The sequence below is a fragment of the Oryzias latipes genome, chromosome 14, assembly GCF_002234675.1.
Source record: "Oryzias latipes chromosome 14, ASM223467v1".
NCBI lineage: Eukaryota > Metazoa > Chordata > Actinopteri > Beloniformes > Adrianichthyidae > Oryzias > Oryzias latipes.
The window spans coordinates 10,028,174-10,042,214 of NC_019872.2; the positions used below are offsets into that span (position 1 = coordinate 10,028,174).

Below are 14,041 nucleotides of genomic sequence, written 5' to 3' on the forward strand. Positions count from 1 at the left end.
GAGAGCGCCCAGCCATCCCCACCCCAAGACCCCCACCGCAGCAGCAGCGGCAGCCGGAATCCCCCCCACGCCACACGGAAACCGGCAGGGAACAACCGCCGCTCGGGCGACCAAGCCCGCCACCCAGGCCAGGGCCAGCAGGACCGCCGCAAGGCCCCCAGAGCCAGAGAGCAGGGAGGCACGGAGGGAAAGAGAGGGCCGCCCCAGCCCAACCAGGAGAACAGCCCCCCCGCCGCGCCGGGAGAACCCAACGCAGGGCCCCACCGGAGAGGGACGCCCACAGCCCCAGACGAGCACCCCACCACCACTCAGGAGTTCTGGGCATCCAACCCCAGGTACGAGCCAGGACCCCCCAAGGGAGACCCGCTCCGCACTCCAGGCAGCCATCCGCCCGGCCCACGGTTGGTCCAGGGAGGAGCAAGGCAGGGGCCCGCCGCCCCCGCCCAGGAGGGGGGAACCCCGGGGAAAAAAGAGGACCCACAAGGGGTGTTGTAAATATGGCCCGACCAGGCTCGGCCACAGTTGGAAATTTGGCGGGGCCCAGCGCTCAGGAGCAAGGACCAGAACCCACCCCCCAGGGACACCAACACCCCCGGCTCAGATGTAATGTGAACCCCCCCACCGCGCGGAGAGAGCACCGCCGGGCCCAGGAAGCCGGCACCCCGGGGACACGGCCGCCGTTGCAAAGGGGCCCGTACCCCCCACCAGGGAAGAGGCAGGGTACAGATGGTCCTAGGTCCCACCTTCCTTGCAAAATGTGTGTGCGTGTATGTGTTTAAGAGGGTGTGTGTGTGCATGTGTGTGTGTTTATGTTGGGATGTATATATTGAGGGGGGAGGGGTGTGTGTACTAAGGGGGGTGCAGTTAAAATTGGCGGGTAGGGCACTAAGGGGACATCTCCTGATTACTCACAGTGATGTCCCCTCACCCCCCCCACCAAGGGGCCCTAAATGTCTAAGGTGCGGTTAAAATTGGCGGGTAGGGTGCTAGGAGGACATCTGCTGCTTGCTGGCAGTGATGTCCAAGCACCCCCCCTACCAAGGGCCCTACATGTCTAAGGTGCAAATAAAACCGAAAGAGGGGGACCCCACTCCATACGGCAACCATAGGAGGGGGGGCCACAGCCTAGTAAACCCCCCCCCCAAGGCTCATCGCAGGCTAAGCCCCCCACCCCCTCACCCTATTATGAGGTTATATGAGGAAGGGGGTAAGTTGGGGACAGCTGGTAGACTGTCCCCCGGTGGTCAAACAGCTGTCCCCCGCCCCCGCCCCCCCCCCCCCCCCCCCCAGCAAGGGGGCCAGGCCCACCCAGCCCAGGGGCCCCACCCCCGGAGGCGCCGACACCCCAGGCCCAGCACCACCCACCCCACACAGAGGGAGAGGAGCGAAAAAGCCCCGGCCCCCCCCCGGAGCAAGCCCAGGCCCCCACCCCCAAACGCCGGCCCTAGAAGAGCTCTGGTCAGGCCTCGACGGGACCGAGGCAGCCAACCGGCCGGGGAAACCGCCGATGGCCTCAGCGGAGACCCCGACCCGTCAACCCCCCCTGCCCCGTACCAATAGTGCCCCCCCCTCCCCCAGAATGCCCCCCCACAGGACAGGGCCGACAAGACCCCCCACCCCACCCCACACCCAGAGCGCCCGGGGGCCCCAAGAGGGTTGTCCCGTCCCGCCCCAGAGCCAGGGAAGGGCTGATCCCAGCCCCAGGCGTAGATGGGAAGCCCATCCCGCGCCGCTGGGCCCCCTCCCCCGAGCAGCGCCCCCCGCCAACCCCCCCAGCACAGGCAAAGGGACCACCCCCCCAAGCCAAGCCAGAACACAGCCCCACCCCCCCACCACGCACCCCCACACCCAAGCCCAGAGGGCCACGCAGCGCCCCAGCCCGCCCCACCCCGGCGCCGGACCCGACCCCCCGACCAACGGAGCCCCCACCACCCCCCGCCAGGCACCGGAGGCCCCGGCCCCCACCCCGGCCCACGGCAGAAGGGCAAGGAGCAGCGACGACCAGGCCCCCCCATCCCCTAAGTCATGGAGTCAGCTACGGGAGACCAGAGAGACCGAATTCTTTCAAAGTTACTTGAACCTTGGGCTGACATTTTTTCCAAGCTGATCTGATCAAGCAGCAGATTTCTGTGTTGACTTATATTTATATTTTTCTTGCTTTTCCAATTTATTAAAATAGTTTTTTTAGCAATGCAAAGAGTTATGAAAATGATAGAGCCTAATCCTCCTTCTACATCGATGGCACTCATGTCACCAAGCACACAAAGTGACGGTGAAGCTGTGATTGAAACCTTAAGCCAGACTGATAGATCGGCACATACCTGCTGCCAGAGAGCCTGGACAGGCGTGCAGAACCACAGTGCATGCATGTAATTGTCGGGTAGATTACTGTCACAGTGCTGACAAATGTCTGAGTTGCTGAGACCCATCTTGAACATCCTCTGTCCAGTGTAGTAAATTCTGTGAAGGGTTTTAAAATGGATTAGCTGCAGATTTGGACTTTTTGTCAGTTTAAAGGTGTTTAGACAAAGTTCTGACCAAAAGCTTTCATCTGTGCTGATGCTCAAATCCGCATCCCATTTTGTTGTCGGAAGTGAAATGTTATTATCTAAATTACATAAAAGTTTGTATATTTTGGAGAGAGTTTTATTCATTGAGAAATTGATCAGAGTGGTAACTACATCTGGTAGCTTTAAATCGTTGTCTCTGTATTTAAATTTTTTAGTAATACTTGATTTAAGTTGCTGATATTCCAAGAAGTTATTTATTCCATGTTTGTCTTGAAGTTCCTGGGGAGTTATGAATCTTCTATCAATAATTATATGCTCTAGATGTTTTATGCCCCCTGCTTGCCAAGCTGGGAAGTGGATAATTTTTTTGTTTATGAGGATGTCTGGGTTGTTCCAGATGGGTGTCATTTTGCACGGTTGAATTGATGATTTTGATATTTTGAGAAATTCCCACCAGGCTGTTAAAGTGGCGTTTATATTAATACTTTTGAAACAATCCTGTTTTTTAACTGTTTGGCTAATAAATGGAAGATCTGACAGGTTGATCTTTCCACATAACGCCTGTTCCAAGTCTAACCATGAGTTGGTTTCTGGATTATTTTTTAACCATTTTAAGATGTATTGTAATCTATTTGAAAGAAAGTATTTGTGGAAATTAGGTAATTCTAATCCTCCACAGCTTTTTGCAGATTTTAAAGTTTTTAGACTAATTCTTGCAGGTTTATTGTTCCATAAAAAGCTTGATATGGATGAGTCTAATGTTTTGAACCATTTTAGTGGCGGTTGTGTGGGAATCATTGGGGGGAAAAATTGATACCTAGATATTTGATATTTCCTGATTTAACTGGTATTGTGAGTCTTTGCTCCGCATTATTGTTCAGTGGTAATAAAACAGACTTATTCCAATTAATGGAATAGTCTGATATAGAGGAGAATTCATTAATGATTGTTGCCGTTTCATTTACAGAATGTAAATTACTTAAAAACAGTAATATGTCATCTGCATAGAGACTAATTTTATGATGGCTGTGTTTGGTTTTAATTCCTTAAATGCTCTCATTCTGTCTTATTGCTGCAGCTAGAGGCTCAATAAATATAGCAAAAAGAGAAGGAGAGAGTGGGCAACCCTGTCTGGTTCCTCTTCCAAGAAAAAACCTGTTGGAAGTCTGTTTATTAGTTCTAACTGATGCATTGGGGTTGTGATATAATATTTTGATCCATTTGATGAATGCTTCTCCAAAACCAAACTTATGGAGGGTGGCAATAAGGAACTTCCAGTTTACTCTGTCAAAAGCTTTTTCAGCATCCAGTGATAGTATGGTCATTTCCTGGTTGTTAATGGTGGCAAAGTCTATTATATTAACAAGTCTTCGGAGATTGTCATCCGAGTGTCTGCCTTGTCCCCACTTTAAGATTTATTGTAATATTTTGCATAATATGCTGCATGGTACCAAAATACAACATGACAAAATGTTTCAAACGGAATTTTTCCCATTCAATTTGAAGGATTTTTATTTGATAATTTCAGGGTAATTTACTCTTGAGAATTTTTAGAGATTTTACACCATTTAATTTAGTTAATCTGCATTGGAAGATGTTGAATGTCCTAATTCTAATCATTTATGTTATTCCAACTCAATAAAACCATTGTAGCTACAATAAAACCCATTAGAATTATTTTTTCCAAGGGTGTTTAAAATGTCATTAAATTACAACAACCCTTAAATTGTATATATATATATATATATATATATATATATATATATATATATATATATATATATATATATATATATATATATATATTATATTTACATTTTTTTTTCTAAATTAAAGGAATATAAACTCTGACTTTGATTAATAGGATGATCGTGTTGGTTTCTACTTTCAGATTTTAGTTGATCAGTTAGTATTATAGAAATGTTAAGGTGTTCCACAATCACTCCCCATCAATCAATTGTAACTATAAACAAGAAACCAACAGCCTATATTTATACTACACTAAATAAATATGATCATAGACAGGATCGAGGAGGTCCTCGAAGTATTTCTGCCATGGTTTGCCAGAATTGCACATGGCCGATTGATGGTTCTCTGCAAGGTTTTTGCCTCTACAACTCCCTGCTTGGACTGGTAATACTTGTCAGTTTATTTGGGGATCTTACAAGCCAGTGAGGTTTGACAGAACTCTATTAGGTTGATGGCATCGTTATCTTCCCTTGCTTACTACTTGATCAGCTCCAGAATGGACTTGTCTAAACCCTCACGAGGAGTTGGGATTAAAACACAAAGAGGTGAGCCCAACTAACTCAAACTCAGGGGTTTTAACCCTTGTGCTATCTTAGATGACCCCACCCTTACATTGACGTGTTCTCCCTACCATGACAAAGGTGGATAAAGGTGGAAAGATTTCATGTAATCCATGGACACCAGTGAAGATAGTGCAGGGGTGTCAAACTCATTTTGGTACGGGGGCCATATTCAGCCCGTCTGATCTCAAGTGGGCCAGCCCATAACATAAAAGCAAAATAACAGCTTTGTTTTAGTCTTTTTTACTCAATTTGAAAAAATGCCTCAACCAACATAGTAGCCATAATCACTTGGGGCCAATGGATCTTGAATAAAATTAATTTCAATTAAAAAAAAGTTGGTCTATTTAATTTTATACAGACTGAATATTTTACATCTGACACTGAAGCAATCCAGAAACATTTCTTTATGGTAAGTCCCTTAATGGTGCTGAATGTAATATTCTTTGAACACTGCAACCTGTTGATGACATACCAAGCATGGGGGTTTTGCATTCAGCTTCGTGAAAGAAAAAAAAAACTGTCCATTTTTCCTAGAAATCTCTTCACTTTACTTCACTTTTTGACAACATTTTGGTCATTAGGGTGTTGCTACTGATCATCCTTATAGCAAGATAACAGCGGTAAGGCTCATAGGGAACCAAAGTGTATCTTACCCAGAAACAGAGCTGTTAGGTTTCACTTTTGGCACGTGCAGAGATATGCTGTTTCACCTGTTTTGCCTTTCCTTTGCTCCCCCTAGTGGCGGAATTGCGCATTTCGGTTATTTCTTTAAAAAATCATAACTCGCCACAGGAATGGACTAGAAACGTACTTTCTTTTTTATTCATCCTTACAATTTTTACTCTTCATGTCTGGGCCGGACTTAACCACCTGGCGGGCCAGATACGGCCCGCGGGCCGTATGTTTGACACCCATGGTCTAGTGGGTCTAGATGACCAACTCCCAATGTCATCTAGTGGGTCTAGATGACCAACTCCCAATGTTAAAGGAGAGATATTCAAATAGCTTCTAGTCTGGTTTGTCCTCTGAACCCATCTGCCATTTGTGATCCTATTCAAGCTATCAAACCCCCTCCATCACGTTAAGGTGGCGATTCATGAAGGAATTTACAAAATATCAGTTCTCAAACTACCAGACATGATCTAAACTGATGCTCCAGCATCCAATCATACACTTTATATGGCCTTCTTATGGCTCAATATGACATGCTTTTCATCTGTAAAAGTTTTTTTTTGAAAGTTGACTTTTGAATTACATAATTTAAGAAAAGGAGAAACTGACAAACACATCTGACACCACATCTTTCATCTCCAGTCGTTAGAAACTCATTTTCTCACAGGAAGAAAGCTGGAAAAACAGATGTCCCCTGGGGAAGATTAATCTGCTTTCTACCAGATAACCGTGATAAAATCATTAATGAATAAATGTTTCCAACATGCTGATAGTCGTTGGTGCAGGTATGCTTTCACATCCGCCTTAATACCGTCAAATTGTGAACATAGGAATATACAATGAAGAAGAGAGTCAACAACTCGTGAATCACAATAAGCAAAGCAACAGCTGCGACTCAGGAGCTCCACATTCTACTCCAACTTTAAACTCCTACAGCACCATCAGCCTGCAAGAATATTTTCCTTTACCTCTTGTGCTATCTTAGATGACCCCACCCTTGCATTGACGTGTTCTTCCTACCATGACAAAGGTGGATAAAGGTGGAAAAATTTCATGTAATCCATGGACACTAGTGAGGATCACAAATCATTGAAGAAAAAAGGTTCAGAGCACTATCTAGTGGGTCTAGATGACCCAACTCCCAATGTTAAAGTGCGTAAGATAGCACAATGGTTACAATGTACATTTTCTGAGGTTTGTTTTGATTTAGAAATCAAACAAAACAGAGGATCTCTACAGATCCTCATTGAGCTTGTTAGTCTTGGACAGAGTTTTCTCATGGCAAAAGTGATGTTTTTAACCTGATTTATTTTCCCGAAATCTAATAAAATAATTTACTTTACAAATCACACAGGAAGTTTCAAACTGGCTAAATTGTTGTCTCTGTGATCAGTTAATTTCTCTGTCTCAAGCCCACACACACGCTCACAGAGACACTGAATACACATGAATGCTCATTCGCTCAAAGCCATCTTGATGATGACTCACATGGGTCCATGAAAACAGGAAGTTATTACCTGTTTCTGCCTGTGTCTGAGGTCATCGCTGAGCATCAACGAGTCTGCTAATGATTGAGCGACTCTGAAGAGAATATACTAATCAAAGAATGATAGTCCGTAGTTATTTTTTTCAGTTTTATACTGGTACTGCATATCGCAATAGAGAAATTCTTATATTTTTGAGTAGGCAAAGCTTGTCTGACAGACGTCACATTTGCTGTACCTTCTCTGCATGATCCCTGCTGAGTCTCATTCCCTTCTGAAGCCCTGTGACTCAAACCCACACAGGACGCAAGCGGGCTCCCCCGCCTCACGTCTCCACTCAGGTATTCTCCAACAGAGAAAAATAACTGCCTGTCTCCAGGTAATGCATCCCTGCCAGGAGTGCAAAAGAAAGGAAAGGTGGGATGTGGGAGAGAACTGACAGCATGAGGAGAGGAAAGACATGAAGAACAGATGTGAAGAACGTTAATGTCTTCACATGAAGACCTCAGTGGCTCCCAAAGGGACCCTTTGTGGCTTAGAGAGAATGCTGCAGAGGCAGGCCTTTGTCTGAAAACAAAGATAATTGTGTTTGTGCATGAAAGAGCTTCTACGTTTTGAGCATTTGCATGTCCATGAGCTACGTTTGGGCTTGGAAAATAGTTTCTCCATATTGTGAAGGAAGTGCATGCTACTCTTTGATTGTCTGAGTTCCTTTGTGCTTCAGATTGTCCAGTTGAAAAGAAAAATGTGCCATTCTGGATGATTTCAAGTGAGCGTGCATGGAAAACATCGTCCTCCTCCAGCTCGGTCCTGTTGTCACTGGTCAGTTTTTCAAGAAGACGAAGAGTGAGACATCCAGAAGACATCTCTGCCTGTGTGGAATTGCTCTCAGACAAACATAGACAGAGTAACAAATCAGCTTCTATAGCAACCTTGTTAATGGGAATTCTACCCAGCAGATGTGTCCTGTGGAAGAACACATGGTGCGCGAAACAGGCTTATGTACACGTACACACACACACACACATGCACACACACAGACGCACACACACACATACAAGCTAACAACTCCTTGCAGAAACTCATCAGAGGTGTGTGTGTGTTTGTAAAAGACTGCCTGGATCAATGTGTCAGTGCTCAAAGACACCCAAGTGAGTTCATGACCTAAAAACCGAAAGAAAAAAACCTTTTAAACACAATGAGCTTTACAGCAGCTCTTTACATCAACTAAACCACATGATTGTGGAAAATATTAATAATAATAAGAGTATTTTGCTCATGTGGAAAGTTTTGTCCACTAAAATTTTCAATTTCAACTTTAAATATTTACAACAATAAACAATTTTTGATTGCACATTTTCTCTATTTTCACTGCTGCTGTCATTTTTAACTATATCCCCATTTTTTGCACGGCCACCTTGGATGTCAAAAAAGCTGCCAAACAAGTAAAATGTATGATTATTATTGTTATTAGAGAGTTGGAGAGTTGGGAAAAAAATGTTGGTGCAGGGGATTAAGTGTAATCTGTTGGTCCTTTATAGTTAGTACATTGACTTTTATAAAACACTGTTAAAGCTCCTTAGGCACACATTGTACTGTGAAATACAAAGCAGCAGGACTAAATTTAGAGAAATGGTGGTGTCCATCAGAGGCGCAACATTTTCTAACAAGATGCCTGATCAAATCCGAAACTGAAAGTTATGGAAGATTTAAACAGTTTTAGAGTGGTTAAAAACAAACATGTACTGGTACTCTTTAAGGACAATGTTTTTATGGTGGAGAACATAAAGAAAGTTGATCTCAAAACTAGCATATCTGAGTTTTTCCTTCTTTACATGGCTGTGAAGAACAGAGGAAATAATACAGTTTGAAAAAGATGATCCTTCAGGCACCACCATTCCAGAGTTTTTGTGTTGTTGTTTTTAATGTATACATTCAAGTTTTGTGGTCTACTTATCTGTTTTATGTTATAGAACTCCGTATTTCCCTTTGTTTATCATTGTTTGATTGAAATCTCTATTTTGTTTGTACCTGCCTTAAAACAGCAGATTAAAAATGATTAATATGCATTATCCTAATGTATTCAGAATAAAATTGGATTTGTTTGCCCCTATAAAATTAATTTTTCCCCCCCAAGAGCAATGTTTAACCTATAAGAACCCAGAACCATTTTCCTTGAAAAAACAAACAATGTAGAATACACTACAAACCAGGACCACTACACCCATTTCTGGTATTTTTTTGTTAAACTGATGTCACCATATGTTCTTACAGGTTAAATTTCACAGAAAGTGTGTGTGTTTTAAACCTTTTTTTTATGATAAAAAAGCATAAATGCAGTTTTCTGCACTAATCCAAGCATGGATAGTTCCGTTATTCCGCCTCAGCGCTTAGCATTGGAGTACGCATGCGTGAGTAAAGCGCGCTACCGCAGACAGGGGGCGTCAACATGTCTCCTTCATTCCCGCCGCACTGACTGCAACCTGCACTGCGACCAGAGGGGGAGACAGACAGAGCAGAGTCAGGGACTTGCTACCATTCTGTCAAAGTCTCCATCATTTTCTGTTTTGTTTTTTTATTTATCCACAGCTTTATGAATCTCTACACATTTTTTCGGGATTACATTCATTTCGGAGGAATTTGAAAGGCGCCGCTTCCTCTTTGGTTGGGTTGTTTTCCTGTCCTGCGCAGTGGATGGTCTTTGAGCAGCGGCAACGGCAGACGCCCGGGCTTGTTGAGCAGGTGTGAGAGACAGCGGGGACCGCTCCTCTCCTCCCTGTTTCCAAGGGGAAATGTCGAGCGAGAAGCCGGTTTCAGCACCACCGAGCTCCGCTTCCTCGCTCGCGGACTCTGACTCCCATCTTCCGCTGGGCTTCTCCTGCCCGCCGCCGCCTCAGGTCGCCGCGGGCGCTGGCTCCGGCTCCACCGCGGAAAGGATGGTGTCTGCGGCCGGCTCTATGGTCCTCCCCGCCGGGGTGATCAACCCCGCGGTTCCGATCAGGAATATCCAAATGAAATTCGCCGTGCTGGTGGGCCTGATCCAGGTCGGGGAGGTTAGCAACAGGGACATCGTGGAGACGGTTCTCAACCTGGTGAGTGAAAGTGTAAAAAATATATATATATACTGAAAGGAAGCCATGAAAACAGTAGAATCACTGCGCACGAGCCGCTATGTTTTATTTACGATGCTACTCCCCGTTTGTGTGGCTTTCAGAGGATGATGTCATTTGTTTGTGCGGGAGATGAAGCCAAATGATTAAAAAAAGAGGAGAAGGCATTGCAGAGGACAGAGATGGAGGCATAAAAAAGTGTAATAATGAAAAGCAAGGAGAGGATGAATGGAGCATGTGACCCCACCACGGCTCTGATGGGAGTCCAGCCACCAGCCATTGTTGACTAAGCGACCCGTCTCCTGCAGGTTGCATCCATAAAAGAGAATCCTTCTCCTTAGGCTGGAAATCTGGCAATTATTTCTTCTGACCCCTAAAATGTACTTTGAGGTGATGCGGGGAGCAACAGACGGGCTGCGGTGTTGCGCACCACCGCCTGCCCGCCTTACGCCGTTTTACATCAACCCCTGCAGGTTCAAAACCCTCAAACGGATCGGACAAAGGCCGGCTAGCTGCGCGCTATGCATCGACATATGCATGCGTATGGCTCTCCATTACGCACAGGCCTATTGTTGGAAGCAGGGCCGCGCATTCCGCGCGCAGGAGCGGGATGGATCGGTGCTGCTGTGGACGCATGTCTGGGGTTTTGCTGCGCGGACATTGGGGGTTGCCACCCCATCCACCTCCACCTCCCTCCCCTTCCTTCTTGAGGGGGTCTTCACAGTCTGTCAGGGGGTTGAGGCGGCGATGCTGGGCCTAACAACATGAAAGGATTTAATCCAGCTGCTGACATGAGGGCTGTTATGAAACAGATGGGCGAAATGTACAGCAGACGTGATGCTTTTGGAGGTTATAGGACGTTTGTAGGATGATATACCCACCTATCCACACAAGGAAGAGGTTATGGATGCAACCCCTACCCTCCTTTCATTCTCAAGGGGTTTTCTTCTCTTTTTTCTTAAATAAATTGTGTTTTCAACTTGAATTCTGTAGAGACGGACTATTTTAGGGTTTCATTTGGCCTATTTACTGCCTGGAAGCTGGGAGCAAGGCAGCCTGGGCCATTTTTCCTCTCAGTCAGGCTGGTGGAGCCATTGCTGATTTAGGCTCCAGTGGATTTTATGGCACTACACCCAAAGGAGCATATAGGTGCTTCGTACTGTTGCGACCCCATGCCGATGGCCACCCATTGTGCTTCACGGTCTCCTCACTTCACTCACGGAGGAGCGGAGAGGAGTGATGCTTCATGCACAGGCTGCTTTGGCAGGCAGCGCCATGCATTAAAAGCAGGTGGAGAGAGGGGGTTGAAGGGGGTGGGGAGAGAAGGAGGAGGAGAAGAGAGAGTGGAGGAGGAGGAGGTAGTAGGATGCTGCAGTGGCTATGTGCTCTGAAATCACCAGCTGATGCAGAGGATGAGGCTCCATGTCGGAGACCACCGGAAACTCATCAGATCATCCACCTCGCCAGCTTTTCCCCTCACAGACACCTACGTCTATCCACGGCGTTTCATTTTAAACGCCACCCTGACGTAATAAGGCGCAAAGGCCAAAACAGGCAAATGAAAGCGGTATGTGTTGTTCCTGCAAAGCTTTACTGGCTAAATCCTGAATCGAACAATCGGTCCTGGGTTGCAGGGCTGCCAATTGCGAAAGCCTGTTAGGGGATTCTGTTGCCCGGCTCTTTAATTAAAAGAGTTGAAACAATGAGGTGCAGAGGCATGAAACCTCAGCGGTCATGCTGCTGCTGCTACAATGAGTCCACTGTGACCCAAATACGGATCCAATATTCATTGACAATGTGGGAGACCGCCGCAGCCCCTTCTGTGTCCACCATGGCTGCATTGATTAGACCCCACTGCAGTGTTGACGTGAAGATTAGATGTCAGGTCCATGTCCAAAGCAGCAACACGTTTTTTTTTGTTCTAAAGAGTTGGATACTTTAAAAATCTAACGTCTGTCGACATCATCCAGAATCGCCGGCTTGTTTTGATTCTGTAGTTGTTTATTTGTGGAGTTACTCAATATTATATTTGATAAAAACAAAAGCATTAAAGCTATAATCATTTTCCTATATGTTGGTGGGAAGGTGCTCAGCTATTAACAACAGTGCAGCATCACTGTTGTCACGGCAACACTGCTGTTTGACTGCCAGCTTCCAGACGTTGGACCACCTGGCGTTGTCGTCCGCTTCCGGACTTCTCACTCTGCTTTGTTCTCTTTTTTCTTTTTTTTTTTTTTTTACATTTTAATTATTTCTCTATCTGTGCAACTTTCTATAAATATGAGGATGTGCATCGACTGAGAAACTTGGAAGAAGGTAAAAAAAGGAAATAATTTAGGCTCCATCGTTTAGAATAATTAGTGATTAAACAGAGCTTCTGTGCAGATGGGTGACAGTAATTTAGTGGATTGTTAAATTTCCCAGGAGAGCTCTGCTCAGCTGACATCGAATGGCTTTGTGGGCTGCAGTAAGCAACTCACTGTTCATGTATATAGTGAAGACCACAATAGCAGACTTTTTTCAAATATTTTCATTAATGACTAGTTTAAGTGAGTACAAGTAGATTTAGTGGACTTTCTTAACTAATCTGTTTAACCCCAGGATGTGTGGTGATGAGTGGGGTTGGACCAAGATATCATTAAAAAAAATCCTATAATTTGTTAATATACAGGTTTATAAATCTATCTACACGTAAACACAGGGAGGACATTACCCTACCACTTAGTTTAGGGCTGATTTAGGTCAGAAGTTGTACTTATACAACTAAAATCCTATTTCTCATGATGTACTTTGCAAACCAAGATAAGTAAAAGAAAGTAAAGGTAATAAAAATCCTCAGAATTAAAAAGAAGAGTCATCAATAGCGTTCTTAAATGATGTGAAGGTGGTTTGATGAAGGAAAGAGCTTAAATGATCAGTTACTGTTTACAGAATAAATGAAAACAAAAAGACCTAAATTGAATAAATTGATAAAAATGTTTTGCTATAAGATTGTAAAAACCCATTTAAAGCTAAACAGAATTGATACCTTTTTTTTCAGTTTTGATAGTGATAATTTAATCTTTAATATCTCTCTATGCCACAAATTTAGTTTTCTAAATGCGTCCACACAAATAAAAAATACCTTTAAAATGATTTTATTTCTGCAACAAACACACCTGAAATCTTTTTGCAGCTTTTCAAAATAAATATTTAAAATATTGAAGATTTTAAAACTTAAATGACAAAATGTACTTACATTTTCGGACAAAGTAAGTATAATTTAGAATGTAACATCCTTTTGCATAAGATTTTATGTTTTTGTTTTTACAACACATACTTGCATCTTAAAAGTTGAAAAAGTAATTTCTAGCATTAAAAGAAAATTTTTTTTCCAAAGAAAGGTTTGCAGTTTAGCTTTGTTGGCAGTCATCCTTTCCTTCTTTTTTTGATAACACTTATTGAGGTAATATGTAATCGGATGGACTGAACAATTTAGTGATTCTTCCTTATGAATCTCTAGATTAAAATTCCAAACCTTGGGATTAAACCGATCTCTGAGTGATCATTAAATGACACCATTGATATTTTTTAAATTTAATGATCTTCCCCTATATATGGTATTTACTAAAGTTTTCTGAAATATAAAATACAAAGAAAGTAGCATCCTGTTTGCACCTAACAAATAGTTCGCTTTTCGTGAAAAAAGCGATCCAAATCGGAAAAAAAGACAAGAATTAAGGACTATAAACTGGTTAATATTTATTTCTTTTGTAGATGACCATGGTATAAGCGGGTCAATGGCCTTCAAAGTGTGCATTATCACTTTTTAACGCACTTCGCGGAAGCAAAGGTCCGACTCGGTTCAGGCTTCAACGGTGTGCGTTAAAATGTGATAACGCACACTTTATTGCCCATTAACCCTTAAATATTTTCTGGCAGTCGACCTGTTTCCATCTTTTATCAATAACATT

The 14,041-nt window shown here is 44.0% G+C and overlaps 1 protein-coding gene across 14 annotated transcripts in view; it reads left to right on the top strand.

Moving 5' to 3' along the window:
• The first annotated feature begins 9,482 nt into the window (after positions 1 to 9,482).
• The window catches only part of LOC101169132 (neurobeachin), a 101,081-nt gene continuing 96,522 nt past the window's right edge, over positions 9,483 to 14,041 (top strand). For 10 of the 14 annotated variants that reach the window (XM_011483297.2, XM_011483298.3, XM_023962856.1 and 7 more), the window contains exon 1: positions 9,771 to 10,070. In XM_011483297.2, the coding sequence (XP_011481599.1) occupies positions 9,771 to 10,070 (300 nt within the window). Of the gene's footprint in view, positions 10,071 to 14,041 lie in introns of all 14 variants that reach the window. The other 4 variants (XM_011483293.3, XM_020708780.2, XM_020708781.2 and 1 more) reach the window with 2 other exon arrangements.